The sequence below is a fragment of the Cucumis sativus genome, chromosome 3, assembly GCF_000004075.3.
Source record: "Cucumis sativus cultivar 9930 chromosome 3, Cucumber_9930_V3, whole genome shotgun sequence".
Lineage (NCBI taxonomy): Eukaryota > Viridiplantae > Streptophyta > Magnoliopsida > Cucurbitales > Cucurbitaceae > Cucumis > Cucumis sativus.
Window position 1 is genome coordinate 31599569 of NC_026657.2, and position 19137 is coordinate 31618705.

General features: G+C 33.9%; 1 protein-coding gene across 2 annotated transcripts; it reads right to left on the minus strand.

The window, feature by feature from the left end:
* Positions 1-447: 447 nt before the first annotated feature.
* Positions 448-17593, minus strand: LOC101215022 (ubiquitin carboxyl-terminal hydrolase 12). 2 transcript variants are annotated; one of them, XM_011653755.2, is made up of 32 exons: positions 17397-17593; positions 17060-17123; positions 16697-16841; positions 16450-16607; positions 13467-13732; positions 13179-13397; positions 12915-13023; positions 12711-12826; positions 12224-12322; positions 12008-12117; positions 10930-11004; positions 9502-9580; positions 9242-9388; positions 9070-9150; positions 8659-8778; positions 7509-7631; positions 6704-6781; positions 6146-6234; positions 5951-6059; positions 5775-5843; positions 5574-5678; positions 3266-3321; positions 3002-3179; positions 2816-2917; positions 2666-2737; positions 2454-2519; positions 2233-2298; positions 1934-2020; positions 1709-1825; positions 1530-1604; positions 1295-1381; positions 448-1130 (listed from the first exon to the last, which is right to left on the minus strand). In XM_011653755.2, the coding sequence occupies exons 1-32, from the start codon at positions 17424-17426 to the stop codon at positions 1089-1091; spliced, it is 3339 nt and encodes a 1112-aa protein (XP_011652057.1). In that variant the 5' UTR covers positions 17427-17593; the 3' UTR covers positions 448-1088. The 2 variants fall into 2 exon arrangements, with proteins under 2 accessions (XP_011652057.1, XP_031738017.1); XM_031882157.1 differs by lacking the exons at positions 16450-16607; positions 16697-16841; positions 17060-17123; positions 17397-17593 and adding an exon at positions 14180-14342.
* Positions 17594-19137: the final 1544 nt, after the last annotated feature.

Here is a 19137-nt window from a genome sequence, read left to right on the forward strand (position 1 = left end):
ATTAAATTTCCAAATTAGTTAGAAACAGATCTGAAGGGGAAGAAAGACGAACTAATCCACGGATTTTAGAAACGGTCAAATAAGTTGCACTTACCTAACAAAAAATTAAAAGTGCAATGACCAATTAGACATTTTGAAAATATAGAAACAGTTGTTGCACATAAAATCAGGGAAACCTTAAGTGCTCCTGACCAACACAACAAAGAATGTATCTCAGAAAATTGTTCGTTCTTTGACACCTAACAAATTCGTTTCTTTCTTGAAATAATTTAATTGATTTTGAAGAAAGATGAGATTGGAATGCACTCAAATAAATACTGTACTCACCTTAAAGAAACGCAAAGGACATGACTAACTCAGGTGAAAATCTGAGACTCTTGAAATGGCTAATTTGTAAAATGCCCTTTTTTGAAGAGAACAAATGAAAAAATAAAAAACGAAAGACAATTAGTTGGAAAGGTTTTCATTAGTAACATTAAAATGGGGTCTCCCATATTGGAGAAAATAAAGGAGTTATATACTACACTGCAGTGCTGATGATGTACATAAAAGATCAGAAAGTTTTTCCCAAACTCATCTCATCACCTAAGGAAGCCACCACCACCACCACCAAAATAGGGTAATAAGGTAAAAATAATGAATGAGACAAAAACACTGCCAACTATAAACTCAATATACATCCCCTCAGATGGAAAAAGGAAAGAAAAGAAAAAGGAAGAAAGGGAAGTTGCTTATGTACCTGGTAAATTACACTAAGACCTTCATAACCCACCAAACTTATAGAAAAGCTGAAGCTTTAATGAGTTCATTAGAAAAAAAAAACACAATGGCAGAGCCCCAGATGGAAGAATTGAACAGTAAAATGCCCGAGGAAAAACTAACCTCCCCCGCTCGATTTTAAACGAAAAAGGGAAAAGGAAAACAAAAACTATATCACTGAATTCCTATAACTACACACTAGAGAGTAACTTCAATAGGAGCTTTGTTTCTTCGTACGCACCTCTCATTTGCATATTCTACATTTCTTCCATATTCGACGAAGTGGGGACTTCATATGGCTCAAGTATTGGTAGAAGATGGCTATATGTTCAGTTGTATATTTTAACAGGTTTCTCATATGTGGCACGGTTCTGCAAAACATTTACGATAACCGCGTCACAGTATAATCTTTATACGTAAATATAACTTATAATTACAACTTATATTTGTTCTGTACTACGACATTCTTCTTCTACATTCAGCCATGAGCGAAAACTGAAACAAGGTTAGCATAAAGATGGTTAAAGACACTCACATGATTGACAGCATAAGACCTCTTGGGAGTGGTGTCTGAATGCTCCAACCCAAGGTACTGTTCCCAAGCACCATAAATGTCTCTCCTCTGCGTAGTACATTGGTACAGATTCAATACAATCAGTTCATTTAGTTAGGACGAACATATTAATAACAAGAGTAACAGTTCATGATAAAAGTTTTGAAGGTGGCACCAAACAATCAGTTCATGGTTTATCGTTAAAAGGGGGAAATACCTGAAAACGATTGGAGACGATGTCAGAATCCTGCAGATATTCTGGCCGCCCCAGGGAGAAAAATGCAAACTTCCACTGGGGAAATAAAGTTGGAGAAGAAAAAAGAATTATGGCACCAAAATCAATTGCATTGGAAAAGTCAAGTCAATCAACAGCAAAATGCAGGTTGAAGAGCCAACCTTTGAGAACTCTTCATCTGGAACTTGAAGTTTCTTCTGAATGCGAACTTTTACATCAGCCAAGGTCTCACCTTCATGAATAACCAAGAAAAACGGTTCTCCAAAGTTTTGTACTTGCTGTTGAACAAACAATGTATTATAAAAGGTATGATATAAGAAAGCTTTACGAAGTTGTAATATCAAATTGCTGAAAGCAATTTTGAAAAACTCAAAATGACTTCATACCATTTGGTTTTGTGCCGTTTCTTTGCTGAAGTGGTATACATGAATCAAACGGTCCTGAGGACCAAGGTTTTTCTCTTCTTCAGGGATCTGATATTCACATCAGAAATAATAGTGTTGGCAACAAGTTTAACAATAATAATAACAAACCGTGCAATTTCATTATCTTCTGGTTAAAGGGAATCCGCATGACTGCAAATCACCAAAAACCCTCAACAAAGGGTATTGTATGTCCGACATCAAACCATTTGGAGTAAAAAAAAAACAATAATTAAAGTAATTATCATGGTGGAAACACTTGCCTCCTCCACACGCAGTGTCCAGTATTGGTCATTTATATTCTCAATTCTTTCATTTTGTGGAAAGATCTGTGAAATGGAATCATAGTTACAATTAAAACCATGGGGGGGAAAAAGTATAACCAAGGCCCTAAATAACATCAACTTCAGACTAATTACATGAAGATCTCATAAGAACTGAATCCAAGAGAAACTATCAAATTCCAAGTCAAGCATATCATTACCTTGTAAATCTTATGATAGAAAACTTCAAGCAATCTAAGTTCCGCATCTGGATGAGACAACTCAACCTGTTTAAGGTGTACTAAAATAAGATCACTGGCGAAAGTGAAGGATTGTAAATGAATCGGTCATAATAAGAACAAGATGGTGTCTTCTTCCGATCATAACTGTGATCTTCATGCTTCTATAAGTGATAATTGAAAGCAGTCCATACCTTTGTTTTAAGTAAATTAATAACATCGCCAACGGTACTCTGTTTAGGTAATCTAATATTGTGAATAACCACCTGAAACAATATAAACAAATTTGTTCAAAGCCTGATGACAACCTAAAAAAGGAAATTGGTGCCACAAAAAATTCGCACCTCATCTTTTGTGGCATGATGAAAAGCAACCTTCAGATTTTTGAGACCTTGCAATTCCGGGAGGGGAATGTCCAAGACTTCATAATACAATATATCAGACATCTGCCAACATGTAACCCAAATTTTAGCCCCAAATCATGCAATTAGGCATAGAAGAGTAAGGAGTTAAAATAAAGAAAAAACTACCTGGTTATAATGCACCAACATATCTGACAAATGATCTACCCCTCGATATTTAATAGGCTGTGGCTTAGGTTGCTGAGAATAGCAGTTATGTGCAGTCAATCTGATTTTGGATGGATCGTCCAGTCCAATTCGTTGTGCCACCTTTTCAACAACATCATCATAAGTATGAACTTTCGACCTATAGAAAGAGAAGTTGCACATTAGACTGAGTCAACATCAAAGAATCTCAATTGAAACTACAAAATTTCAAGTGGAATTACTTACAGCTCTAAGCAAAAGTCATCCTCCTTGGGTTTTTCAAGAGTTCGAAAATGAACAACCTAGAATGCAGAAAACCGCATACAAGCATCAACCAATGCATATCACCATCATTTTACAAATCAATCTCAAGCAACTACAGTTGCACATAGTACAGGCAAACAAAAGCAACAGCAACACTTACATAGAATTGACATATATATTTCAACCAATCTAAAGGATCATTCTCTCCTCAATTTGTGCAAAGAAACTATTCTAAGAGATAGCACAAACTAATAGTTGATGTAGCACATACTATTTGAAGGCTATTTTTGCAATTGTGTTTCTAGAAATAGAAACGTTTCATTGATACAATGACATAAAGGACAAAGCCCAAAGACACTCAAAGGTAACTATAGGGAAGAACACAGGGCAGGATTGATTTTAGATCAAAATCCCAATTCTTTGGAGGTTAATTGCACACAGATTCAAGTTCCTTCTCTTTCAACCAGATCAGTTCCTCAGAGATCCATCAGTGCCAATAATCAGCATTATAACCATGAGAAGGAGGCCCATATACCGTCTAAATCCAAAGGGAAAAACCATCAGCCAAAATTGTGTGAATGGAAACAGTGTATCTACCATGTATAACCTCCTAGATAGTGAAATCAGGTGCCCTCCATAGGATAAGAATGCATTCAGAAGAGTCAATAGCGTCAAGAGCAGCCCATAAGAGAGTCAATGCCATCTAACTTTGTTTCCTGAACAAGCATCAGAAGTGCATCGCAAACTTTGTCCCAGCTAATAACAGGCCCATCATTGAGAGCAGGAGCAAAACCAGGTGTAAGCAAAGGCGGTGGATTAGGTGGTGAAAATGGCTAGAGCATTGGTGTCCCATTTTTTGCAATTTTATTTTAGTTAGGAAATAAACAGAAATATGAACTTAAATTTTTTTTGACATCAATGCTCTACTCAAGAAAATCAATACATCCTCGAACTAAGAGAAAATGTTTTAATTGGTTGTTAGTTAGCCTACATCCTCTATAAATAAGAGATTGCTCGTCTGTATCGACACTTTTAATAACACAGTTTTACAATCACAAATAACAAGAGCAAATGATGTAATTAAGTTGAGGATTAAATTCCTTTTTAGTTAAATATCCTCTTGGGTAAAAGATTAAGTTGTGTGCTCTGTTTTGTTTTGTTTCGTTTCCTCTGCTTTTTATTGGTCAGTGACTCCGTTTTTTGCACATTCTAATTTTTAAGTTTTAGTTAATTTGTTTAGTTAATTAAATTGTTTTAATTAGTTCGTTTAAATCTTTCAGACTGGTTTGTAGCCTTTAAATACAGGTCCCTACCTAGGTTGTAATTGTGTCCAAGAAATTAGAAATTAGTTTTACACTAGCAAAACTACTTGTGGAAATGAAAGGCTAAGTAGACGGATGAAGATAAGACTTAAAACTTTGGCATCTTTTGAAGCAAACGCTTCAACTTTAAGAGAACCACAGGATGATCTACATTTGAAACAAAGATCGCCCAGAGCCAAAACTCCTAAATTAGACCATTATAAATTATTCTGGCATTTGTTTCTGATGCTGGAATAATTTTACTCAATTGATGAAAACCACGCACATCAATCAAGAAAGAAATTTTCCTTTATCCTGGCATTGAAGAAAAAGAAGAGAGATAATTACTATCACTAGGTCTCTTTGAAATCCCCCAAAACAGAAACGTCTTTCTGTTAAAAAAATTAAACTGATTTTTCTCTTTGAATAATGAACCAATGGCCACTTCAAAAAGTTTACTTGTGATTCATTATTAGAGTCATAAAAAACATTCATTGAAGACTGACGTTTTGAATGACCATCGGATGAGTTAAGAAATTGAAAACCATGGAATAGGAAATACTCGCAGTTTGATTTTGCCTCTCAAGTCTTCAAAGCAACAATTGATCTTGAAGGTTAATATAAAGCTTATAAATAAGGTGTTGGTTTTTTTCCCAACTATTTTGAATAGTTTTCATTTTCCAGTGGATTAGATTAAACGTATAGATATTATGTCCGAGTCAATCATATGGGTGTATGATGTTGATGTTTCACTAAATTTATCTTCGCTTGTACTGTTTCTTAACACACACACACACATAAGAAAGCCAAAAAAAAAAAAAAAACTGTCTGTGAACAGACCAAAATGCTGTAAGCATATCGGGTGTCCTATTTGACTAATCCTACAAGACAAGTAATTTAACTTAGCATTTCTTGTCATGAAAAAGCCTAATGTTTTTTTTCTTTGTAATAGACTACTGATGGCAATGCCAACCATCCAGGATTTGTACCTGACGATTATGTACATACTCCAAAAAAGATGGAACATCGGGGTATCTGCATTCTTCACTATCAATGGGGGATTTCTGAAAGCAAATAATGTCCCCGTCCTCAATCTGAAAAGGAGAAAAAAAAACAAGCAAACAAAGGATGTCAGATGAGGGACAATTACATGAGAAAAAACAATAATATGAGCATAAGCTAACACCTACCTGACTTAGTCGAAATGAAGTCCTTTTATCTAGATGTTCACACATGACACAAGGCTCAAACTTTATTTCCTGAAGATCAACAAATGAACTTATGATTAAGAATGATTTATAGATGAATGTGGTCACCTGGAACCAAAATGTGAGGAAAGAAAAAGCAGAACGTATCATGAATATACCTCAAAAAGTTCAATCTCTTGATCAGGATCAAAGCCTGCCATTTTATTCAATTTTTCCAAAATCTCAATAGGCTTTGTTGAACTCTTCACAAAAAGCCTACCTACGTATCTGGCATGAGAAAAGGCATGTGAAAATGTCATTATCCAGAATCCGAAGTTAACAATAATCCATTCATGGGTAGGCATAACGTATACCTCAGCTCTCCTTTCTCAGGGTCATAAAGCTTGAAGAAAAGAAGGATATCATCTTTATTTTTCTCAGGTGGAACAATAGGATGTAGATCCTGAAGCATGAAATTAAATTATTGAAGGTTTGGCATAGGATGTGCACACAGGTATCTCCAGCCCCCGGAAGAAAAGGTTGAGATTTTCTGACACATAACTCGGCAATTCATATAATTGGAAAATTAAAAGTCACATCTAACATCCACAAAGACGGGTGGTAACAAAAAATTGAAATTATAACCACGACCACATAACTTATTCCATGAGTAACAGTTTTCTGTAAGCTAAACAGCATTGGATAATAAAAGGACATGACTGGCAAATTAAGCAAGCAAAACGAATTTTTTTAAACCATTTTATAAAATACTAAGGTGATGTAGTTTGCAATTTACAAATGAGTGCTAAGTAATATGAGTCATACGTGAAGCTAAGTCAAACAAGAAGTATCTGAACCAAAGGTCTAAAAGACGGGGTACCAGGTATAATCCACCGTCCAACAAAAAAAGATACATGTGAAAGAACTGTTACCAATCCAAGCTCTACTTCCAAAAACAACTTCAGTTCCGCATTATTTGCCTTGTTGGATGCTTCTCTCAGCTGCCCAACCTGCAAAGGTGAAATTTACCCATTAGCCTAAACTGAGTTTGTGTTAGATAAGAAGTCTTAAATCACCAATCGACCCAAAAGCTTAAGCTAGTGGACGAGGGTAAATTTAATGTAATATCTAACACTCCCCACATTTGTGGGCTTGAAATATTAAGAAAGATCTAACAAGTGGATCAATATTAATTGGGGAGGAAATTAACATTGCAGTGACTTAAATACATGACCTCCTTAGACCACCAGCTCTTGTACCATCTTAAATCACCAATAGACACAAATGCTTAGGCTAATGGGTGAGGATAAATTTAATATAATATTTATAACAAGAACTATCAGCAAACTATAATGGCCAAGTACAGCAAAAATTGCAGAAAATTCGAGGAAAATATACAAGTAGAAAAGATGTCAATCTATTGCTAACCAATCACATAACAGAAACATTCCTCAAGTGAAATAATGCATTAGAAGAAACATGATTAAATAGACTCAAATATATATAAAATAATCCTGCACTTCATTTAATTATTTTACCATTGTTACATTAAAATTTATAACAGGCAAAATAACAAACCAAGATATAAGATGCTGAATAGAGATTACAAGATGGTGAAAATGGGTCAATGGCAATGAATTGTCTTGTTATATAAAAGAACCAAACGGTATGCATGTGACTACCAAATACAATTCTGAGATCTTGAAAAAAGAATATAAGAATAGAGAAAATAATTACAGATTGTGCTTCTTCTTGTGGAGTCAATGGCCGATTAGGGCGATACGTGTGATTTTGCCTCTTTGCCCAAATCCAAAACCGCTGAAATTGCACTGGTATGCCATACTCCTTGGCAACCTCCTCCTGCAAAACACCACAAATCAAAATGGGAAAAGCAAAGTGCTGCCACTTATGTTCACGACACCCAGTCCATCTTAATTGATGGAAGAAATATTTCAGATGCTATTCTGATTTCCTCAGAAGAAGTCCTTTAAACAGGGAGGGGGGTGGATGGTTGGATCAAGTTGATAGAACCCTTGGTATTGTAAGGATGGATGAAGGAAAGAATCAGTTTGGTCTTTGAAGGTGGGGGGGTAATTTTTCGACAGCATATCCCCCCACCCCCCATTAATGCCATTTGAACAAGTTCAAATGCCCCAAGAAAGCAAGGGAAGGTTATTTTTGTGTGTGCATGTTGGCTCATTGAGGCTTAAATATGACGAAGATACTACGAAGAAAGGGTGAAAAGTGGGTTCTCTTGCGTTTAGCTTGTATCTTCCATCTTTTCTTCTCAAATATATTTTGTTTTTTATTAAAAAAATAACTAAATAATTAAAAAGAAAAATATATTCAAAGAATACAAACTCCTAAAAGAGTAAAACATAAACATAGGAAAACAGTAAGGTCAAAATTTAAAAATAATAATACAACCACCACTAATAAACCTTCAACTCAGCTGAATCAATTGATCATTCACAACATCTTTCTTATCCTAAAAAATTCATTGATGAAACAGCAAAATTATACGAGCATGAAAGACACAATTAGTCTCAAATAACAAGTTCTGATCCTCCACCAAGCAAAACAAAATAAAAGGTAAAAAAGCAAAAGGCATTCTATTAATCACAGAAGGATAATGATTACAAAAATGAACAGACAAACTTGGAGACAAAACCAAACAAGGAAGCATTGTGAGTAATAAACTTGAACTAGTTTTAAGGCATGGAAAACCAAAGACCCCGAACCAAAAACCACTATCTAAATTAAAAAATGAATGGCCAAAACACAATTTTATTTTCCTTCTCACCGAAGAGAAAAGTTTATAGGACCATAAGCATTAACTTGCAACATTGAGGTTTCTGACAATGTCAATTTCCAAAAGTCCGTGTACCTTGAAAAGATTAAAAGGTACTTGTTTCTGAATACGGAAACTGCGAACTTTGTCATGATCAACAAGATCGAAGTATATATCCTTCCCTATTTGTTCTTGAAGGTCCACATCTCGTGCAACCTACCAGCAAACATCAATTTTCTTAGGCACAAATTGTTCAGACCACTAGGGTCTATAATAAACTAACCCAAATAAATAAATAAAATAAAAATTCATAATTAAGGGTGCTTAAGCAATATAATTTGACATTAACAATTATTAAGAAATTAATTCCCAAATCAGTGAACACAAAATCTTGATCTCATGAACTGGAAGGTTTCTTATTTTACAGTTCAGCAATCGATTATTATAGGTCCAACCCTTGAAGGATATAAATAACCAAGCATGAAAGAAAGTGAGAGAAGCTGCAACCTTGATAATTGCATAGAGATGGGCCTGAGCTTTATATTTTCTCTTGTCTTCCTTCTCCTCCTGCTCTTTCTTTAACCTTATCTGCATGGTGTCAAGAAAAGTCAGCCAGCTTCTATATAGATCCACACTTGATCAGAAAGCAAGAAGAAATAATATAAATAAAGAAAACTACCCTAAGGTGTTCAGCTATGTCTTTCTCATCCACATTGCAAATTATTTTGTCCTTGTCACTTTCACGGATGTACACAAGCATATATGCATTAGAATATTTGGTGAACTTGAAGGGAGTATTGTTGAAACCAGGGTTGGTCTGCGGCAACTGTCAAACATTGAAGTGCGTGCATATTAAAACCAGGTTGGTATACAAAGTGGGCAAATAGGTAAAAAACTAATTTAAGGATAACAGATCTTTCATTAAGCAAGTTGTATTACCTCTTCCTCACCACCATATTGCTCTTCTAATGCTCTCTTCGTATCTTCTTTTGTTACACGCTCGTCATCAAATTTGTACCTAGATTAACAAAACTTGAATCAAATAACCGGCTGACAATAAAATAGTACTTATTACAGGCACATTAAAAGTGTAGTAAATAAACCATAGCAAGGGAAAATCCCCAGAATAGCTACTCGGATACATTGTGCACAAATCCCTACATACTAAAGGTATTTTGTAAATGTACGCACCCTGATTTTTGGTTTTGAAACTGTATTAAATACAATAAACTCTAAGAAACAAGAAACAAGAATAGTTACCAAATACATTTATGTTTCTATTTCTAGACCATATGAAAGGTACAATATTGCCTTATCATGTTTTTTAACATTTTAAACTTTCTACTAATATTTATAAATTTCAGGATTTAAAATTCAATTCAAAACCACTACCTTAATATTTGATTCAGGATATTTTGGATAAGAATTAAAATCAAGACTTTCTGATTTATATATATATATAATAGTTAGTATGATAAACTTTTAACCATTGCCAGATAGTCGTTCATATTGCATAATTCCAAGTTAGTAGGCTTGTTCGAATTGAAAACTAAAATCAAGACTTTCTAGACAATGAAAAGTATTTTGAATAAAAAACTTTTTAAACCAATGCAAAATAGCCCTCCAGATTACATATTACATGTTGCAAAATGGTAGAATGAAATTTGGGGATAGGAGAATTTAAATCAATATTTTCTTTATTTCAAAAGTAAGTTGAGTTGATGTCTTTCCAAAACTTTTTAGTTAGGATTCAAATCATATAGTTATGAAATGCAGTTTTTTTTTTATTTGAGCAAACTTACACGCAGTTGACTAGTCTTATAGAAGTGCTCTAACCCTACCCTACTACATTTTGGTTTCAAGGAAACTCATAGGATATTAAATCTTAGGTAGGTGGTCATCATGGATGGAACTCATTTCTTCTTAGACATTTATCAAACCCAAGCAGCTAAACCCATAAGGATGAAATGCAGTTTTTTTGTTTGTGAATAAAATAAAATCATTAGAAATTTTGAAAAGTCATAAGTTTAGGTGACATGAAGGAGATTTATACAAAAACGGGCTATAATAATAACTGTGGGGTGGGGGGGTTCAAACCCAACCCAACACCCCAATTAAGCTTCACGTCCTCAGTAATCATAATCAGATTTCCATAATTTGATTCTATTACAGCAATCCAAACACCCTCATAATGGTCTTTCTGTTACTAATTTCATGAGGGTGTTTTTAACTCCTTTTTTTCCTTTCATGCATCTATGGACTACTATTTTGTATCATTTTGGAATATTTCATCAAATTGTTTCATACCCAAAAAGAATTACATTTCCTACTAAAAATTGGAAATAAAATAGAAAAAATCATGCATACCACTGATCGGATAAGGTTGGTCTGATAAAAGCATAATAATGCCCACCATGGACACCACCACTATGTACCAGCACACTGCATCAGAAAATCAAAATTAGTTAGATGTTGATTCTTCGCATTTTAACAGTCAAAGAACCTATAACTAAATGCATGGGAAAAGGTTAAACCTTTAACATAGCAAGTTTAGTTTTAGGATGCTCCACAAGTAAAGGTGAACAAAAGAAACACACATTTACTAGTGTCTGTTCTGTTCTTATAGAAACAAGACAACCTTTTCTCTCTGACTTTCGTCCTAGCTTTGTGAAGTCAAAGAACCCAAGAAAGGTAAATATTTTATTTTGGATGATTGTATTGGAAATATTAACAGGATTAATAGAGGTTAAATAATACGTCATGCTAGCTCGCTGGTTCTTGCTTTGATCCTTTAGTGGAAATTTATAGGAGGTTTGGTTTTGAAAGGCCGTGGATGCTCTTGGGTTCATGACGGGAATGCTGCAAAAGGATGTTTTACCTTCACTGAGATTATGAACCAAAGTGGAAGGAAAAATTCTAATAGATGAACGTGGTCAAGGATAGTGCAGGGTATTTATTTAGATCGAAATTGGTGCCTTGTTTGAAGGGAAACAAGCTACCAAGGAGAAAATATTTGATCTTGGAAAAACCAAATGTGTTTCATGGTACTCTCTGTCCAAAGAATTCTGCAAATACTCTTCATTTGATATTAATTCTTGTTGGGAAGCTTTAAGAGTTATGTATTGGATTGCATTCATCCGTTCTTAGTATTTGCACTAATTAATAAACCGGGAACGAATTTTGGTTGATAGATGAAAAGAATCTTGTTTTTCACTTTGGGAAATGGGAGATTTAGTTTCACTCATGAAAGGAATTATTGTGTTCTCAGTAATTGTGCTTCTGTAATATTTATTCATTTAAAAAGAAGCATTAAAATATTTCCAGGAAACGTGAGTTAAAAAAAAGTTACAGAAATACTTGTCAAATACAAGGCTCGTGGTATAGAGTTGATGACCAGAACATCTTGATTAAAAACTCCCAACACAGAGCAATAACAGGGCTATACCTATGAAGTGTGTACAGGTTCCGAACGCTCCTATCTGCTTCTGGCGATAGATACTTGCCGTTCTCTCTATCAAGGTCTAGTTGAAGAGGAAACTCATAGCGATCATTTATCTGTAAACCAAAATCACTTTCATGGTTATTCAGTCCCACAACAAAAAATGACACGTCCTAGAGTAAGGAATGCAAAACCATGTTAATGTATATTTTCATTACTGACCTTCACCATTGTATCCCGCATAAAATCGTACTCAAACCTCTTCAACTGAAGTTGGAGGACTGGAGGGAAGTCAATAAACAAGACGCCCTTCTTAGCTTCCTGAAACAAAGATTAATTTATGCAGGAAAAATCAAATTGAAAGATTTACTTCCTAAAGTTAGCTCAGGAAGTTGAACTTTCTAAGATTTCTGGTATTCTAGATTCAAGAACAACTTCAGTTTCTTTAAAGCATTTAAGATAGTCTGACCTTTTCAACACAAAACTAGTGGTTATAAGGTCAGAAACAGCAATAACACCAGAAATAAGAAAGAGAATTACATCAGATCCTACTTATCCTGACAAAGAGCCTCAACAGTTGCTTTATCATTAAAAATGCCACAATATACAAAGAATACACCTTCGAAGGACATTACCCTTAAAGAACCACAAAATAAACATAAATACACGCAGAGAGGAATGCTTGAATCAAATCATTGTCAGTACATACCTGCAAGCCATGCTCTTCTGCATGATACTTATTATCACCCTCAAGACGTTCAACTTCCACATACTTATCAAAAGATGCATACACATCATTACAACCCTTCACATCAAGCTGGAGATCTGCCAATCCACCCAAAGGAAAATCAGCTAAAACAAAAAGGTCTTAAATCCAGTCAAAATGTAAAAGTGTTTTCTAAACCAGAAGTACCATAAAATGACTCCTTTCTTGTAGATTTGTAGTCAACATTAATGCATTCTATGTAATTCATGTGATGACCCTCAAATAACTGCTGTATTGTCCCCTCTACAACAGTTCCCTGACCAAAACCGAAAGAATAATTGTAAAAGAGATAAATAATAACATGTAGACGATTTATGTCGGTAGAAATCGGACAAAGCCAATGCATATAGGATTGACAGTCTATATTTTGATAAGCATTCATCAAACAAATACAAGTAACCTGCGCTATACCTTCATTTTATCTTCAAGCTTTTCACACAAAACTCTATTGAGTTCTTGCACATCATGTTGCATAAAAGAATCATAAGTATCCCATCCAAAGGACTTAGTAAGCTCTTTAGTTGCAACACTGCTGGCATTAAATTGAAGTTTATAGAACAAACTTTGAAGAGCCAAAGGGATGCTTCCTGAAGGCATGTCATTCTCGGTTGTCGGCATATGGTAAACAGCCTGGATAGAACTAAAGAATTGAGAAATCCTCCATAAGACAAAAAAAAGAGCTATGGAACTTTTTCCTACCTTTCTGAAGTAAGGTATATGATAAAGTGTCTGAAGAAGAGAATTCATGTAACAAGTTGCTCCTTGATTCTTAAGACCCACATATCCAGTTTCTTTCTTTGAATCATATGACCAGTAATCAAGCACCTTACGAACCAGAACCTCAGCTTCAACAATACATGTGTCATTTACAAGGTACCCTCGACTAGGATCATAAAGATCACTGAGAGGCATGAATGATGTAAAACCCCAATCACTTTCTCTAGCATTGAATTGGTGTTTTGTGTCTGCGTAATTAAACATAAAGAGAACATTAAATCCCAAACAATAAAATTTGCATAAACACATGGCACCAATTTTCCTTCATGTACAGGATTTTTCAGTTAAAAGCAATCCCCTGAATAGGATAACATGCCTCTTGTCAGTTGACAAACACATTAGAAATTTATAATGGAAAATAATTGATATTATAAAAAAATGGTAAGAAGCCCAACATTCCACAAAAAAAGTTGAAAGAATACAATGACATACAAAAAACAAAACCGATCAAAAAGACATCAAAACAAATAACAGAAAAGTACTCCGTCCAAAAGAACGAGAACAAGCTTCCAATTACAAAAAGTCCTAGTGACGAAAAGTAAACAAATTATAAAATAAAAAATGGAGGTGGACAAATTTTAAGTGACAACTTCTTCAAAACACTATTTCTTTTGTTTTCTTGGATAGGACCTCACCTTCTGAAAACACTAATTGCAGTTCTTTGAGGACTCTTGAGATTGTGTTGGCTCGTGATAGAGTGAACAGTTTGAGGAGATACTCTTGAACCCACCTTTTTACTTTTTTATTTTCTTTCTATTTACAAGAATCAACTTTTCATTGAGAACAAAATGAAAGAATGTAAGGGAAACAAAAAAAAAATCAATCCACAAAAAGGGGTATTTCACCTTTTCTTTTCTTTTTTGGCTATGTGTTGTGGCCTTTTTGGGCTATCTGGCTTAAAAGGAAGTAGTAAAATTTTTCATGGGGTGGATCAGTTTGGAGAGGAACTTTGGGATACAATTAGATCTATTTCCTTTGTGGGTGTCTGTGGGCGTTTGTTACAACAGGTTTTCGTAATTGTAACTTTAGCTTTATTTTATTGGATTGGCCCCTCCATTTAATTGAGTATGGGGGACTATCGTGATCTTGGACTACCTTTTTTTATGTCCTTGTATATCATTTCATCTACCTCAATGAAAGCATGGTCTCTTATCTTTGAAAAATAAAAAATTAACACTAATTACAGTATTAAACTAATTTGTTATCTCCAAATAATATATCAAGTCTAATTCAATTTTTCATTAATAAAAAAGATTAAGAAATTCACACACGCGCATATAAAATAAACCCTATTTCCATGCAACAGTAGTCTCCAGTCAATATATAAGAGGAAGTTATGTGGAAATAAAAAGAAGTAGTTTTGGTCCCAAGAAAAGTCAATCTAAAGGAAAAATAAATAAATAATAATACAATTATTAAATCTTTCTTTGCAAAAATGAGTACACAATATTTAGAGAATGAAAGGAAAAGTAACTAAATGGTTATATCATCAAAATAAAAAATAAACACAAACAGCAAAGTTTTAAATAATATTGAATCTTTATCTCATTTTTGGTGCAGTCTTAGCATGGATTTCAAGGACAGACACACAATTACTAGATAGAGAGTTCACAGGCAATAAATTCATAGTTTAATAAACAAGAAGGCCTTTGTGTATACGTTCAAGAAGTTGACCTCAGATCAATATTAAAAATTATTCTCTTGTTTTCACACTGACATGCAAACGTGAAATTTCACAGTACTTTCAATTTCCTTCCAAAATCCAGGCATACGTCAAAGTGCAGATGGTCAAGAGTACTAGAAATTATCTGTGGGAAAGGGTGAAGGAGAGAAGCAACTGACGGTTAATAGGATTATTGTGTCGAACCATCTGACTATCTGAGTGAGAGGTCTGGAGATTGGGAATGTAAGGTGCAAAATATTTTCCTTCCATCAAAATGATTATGGCATTTTTTCCTTCGAACCTCCAGGTATAAGGTACTCCCAGGTCCCGATCAGGGAGATTGAGGACTTTTAAAAACTCATAAAAGATGATCCAATGTTGTCTGAGCACTCTAGGGAGGCTACTACCTTCAATCACAATTTCCCATACTTATTTTGAAGCCCTTTGTAAAAAAATTTATGGTTTGCTGTCTGAGCACTCTAGGAAGGCCTTTACTGATCATGTGATTTCATGAATTAGCTTCACTCCTATCTAATATCCAAACTGCCAACCTCTTCCCAGACAGCAACCATGTGTTGACCACAAGTATAGATACTTCTGGAATCATCGCTAGAAAAACTTTAAGCAATCGTTCGAATTCTTCTCCTTCTACATCTTCGGTGAAGCATTGTTTTGTCTAAAAGTATGCTTGAAAGATTTTTACCATCTCCAATATTTTTTTATATAGAAATCCCCATTTGAAAAAAAAATGAAAGAATACACTAGCATACAAAAGAACCAAACACACGGAAAGGAAGCCCCTAACTAGAAGAAGGGACTCAAACTAAACAAAAAAGCGTCTATCAAACAATTACAAAATGTCTTTGAAATCTAAGCCTAGCATAATGCTCAATATCTTTGAAGGTCATGTTGCACATTTAGTATCATTTTCTATATTATTACCTTTAAATATCTAAATAAGTATAAACTTGTTTGTGCATGAATCGATTAGGAAGAGTGGGGAAAACTTATGCAAGCTTATTGGCCATGTTTCATAAAGTGGGGAGGGGGAGGGAGAGAAAATCTGAACCTGATATATTTTTCTAGTGCTAGTTTCACCTAATACTCAATGTTATCAATCAACAAGTGATTAAATTATTCCCCTTACAAGTAACTACAAGTACCACAAATGAGAAAACCCTATTCTTCTACATGTTAAACTGAATAGCGAAACATAAATAAATCTCATGGGAAAATACTTACCTTTTCGTATCGAATACTTCTTATGGACCTGATTAACCACAGCCAAGCTGAACTGGGCATATCTACTCCACCCGTATGGCAACGTTCCAGAGTCTGCAACATCCAAATACATTGACAGGTGGTCCACGTTGTTTCCTTTTGGAAAAACTAATATCCGCCTGAGAAAACCAATTAACTTAAATCAACAACTAGCTACGGCAACTCAATGGCGCAAATTAAAGTTTTGAAACTGAGATATAGAATGTACCATTTATATCCACCAACAGAAAACGAGTCAGAATAATACTTTTTCATGTTTAACCTAGAGAAGTTCTCGATTCTCCATGTGAATTTTATAGGTGGAGGATCCTCCACTTGCTGGTTCTCCACGGTGCCAGAAGGCTCCACTTGAGCTGTCGAAAAACAATCAGATAAAATGCAGAACAAATCAAGGTCTCAATACAAAATGGGATCATCATACGAAAAAACCGATGTCACACCACAAAACAAAACCTAATACAACCCAATCGTCCAGTGAATTGTAAACGCATTAACTTCAAACCCATGGCCAACTAAAAAAGAACAGAAAATTCAAATAGTATAAACTAGTCAAGTAGGATGAATATAAAACCTTCCATCGGCTGAGGACCTTCCACTACATCCGAATGTGGCACAAGCATCTCCTCGTCTTCTTGCTGTGGAACAAAACACGCAAATCAGATCTTTCAAAGGACGAAAGTCGACCCCACAAAGATTGAATCGAAACCCTAAAGCTATAGCAATTAAACAAAGTGAGTTATTGAATTCTCAACTCAATTTGATGTCCGAAGCAAAATCAAAACCCTTAAGATCAAAATTCAAAGAACAGCAAATGACACCAAAACTCACAAACAAAGGACGACAAGTACGAATACAAAAAAGAAAAAAAAATACCAAGAACAGAAACTAAAAAAGAGAAGCTAAATTACATCGAGAGGTGGAGGAGTCATCATAGTCATTGATGGAGAGAAAATGACAGTCCGATCGACGAATCAAAGAACGAGCAAAACACGTAGAAACTTGAGAAACAACAGTAAGGGGAAAACGAAGGAAAAATAATAATAATAAAGCCTGCAACACTCGAGAAAGAGAGAGAGATGGAGGGAGGGAGAAAGAGAGCTAAAAAATATTGGTTCATAAATATATATATATAATAGAAATAACCGGTAATTTTACTTAATGAGAAACGTGTATTCAATCTTTCCTTGAAAAAATACTTTACAACATTTTACCTATATCTTTATATTATTATATGAAAATGTTTGTTTTTAAATATACTCAAATAAATCAAAATAATTATAAAATATAGCAACACATCAGTTTATCAATCCATTTGATTCAAATAGATTAGTGTTATGTCTATGTCTATATATAAATATAATAGTCTATATTTGATATTTTGCAAGTACATAATTTTAAAAAAAAAATCGGTAAAATAAATTTCAAAAAATGAGTGAAAAATAAAACAAATATATTTTCAAAATACAACAAATTAGACAAAATTAGAGCAAAATATCATCCTTTACAATATTAAATTACTATTTTTTTGTACCATAACATACTAGATACATCTAGGTAGACATGTAGTTTAGTATATTTGTACGTAAATTGAGTTGGGCTAGGTTTGAGAAAAATTATTGTTTAATAGAGAGAGCCAACCCAACTCAAACAATTCGGGTTGGGTCGATGGTTTTTTTTTCTTTTTTTTATCTTTCCAGTGTCTAAACAACTTTTCACACTGTTTTTCATAGTAAATTGTCAAGGTGCAATACCATATATATATATATTGAAATATAGCACAATATCACTATTTACAAATATCCGACTGTTTTTTCTTTTTCCTATTTGTTTGATTGTTTAAAACATTTTTTCAAAAAAATATTGTAACTTACTTAAAAAAGATAGAATTGAGATTTTTTAAAAAAAGAAATTTAGAGGAAGAATAACGTTGGATGGAGAATAAAGAAAAAGAGAGAAAATAAGAATAAGAGGAGGGTCATGAAGTTGTGCTGGAGATATACGGTATTATACGAGATCGCCATTATGAAATTGACATGCAATGAGATGAGAACTAACTACATAGAACGGGTTTTCTTTCTTTCTTTATTTCTTTCTTTCTTTTTCCACCTGGCGACGTGGCATCATATGAGGGTCACGTGCTTGTGCACGTGATATGACTCCATCTAAAAATAAAATCTCAATTTTTTTTCTTTTCACACCCTCTCTATTGTATTACCATTAGACTACCACTTGCTTTTTCCTTTTTCTTTTTTTTTTAATTGATTTTTTTGACTCTCTGAATTTCTCCTTTGGAAGGATTTTAATTTTGAAATTGATGATAAAGTATAAAAGTAAAAGTCATTTAGTCATATGGGTTGGATTCTTACAAATTCTCATTGCATTTTTTTTTTCTTTTGGAAAACATTAAATTCTTTTCAACTATTTTAAATAATAGTCCACTTTAAAAAAATCAATAATTTTTCCATCTATAGTAACTCAATAAATCGTGAGTTTTAAATATATCAAAATAAATTAATCTATTTTAAAAAACGATGAAATTTTAACTTTACCGAGAAGATGAACCTAAGTATATTTAAAATTGTATACTTATATAGATATTGTCAACAATTTTGTTGTTAAATCATTTTTTATAGTTTGTGATTTTTTTAA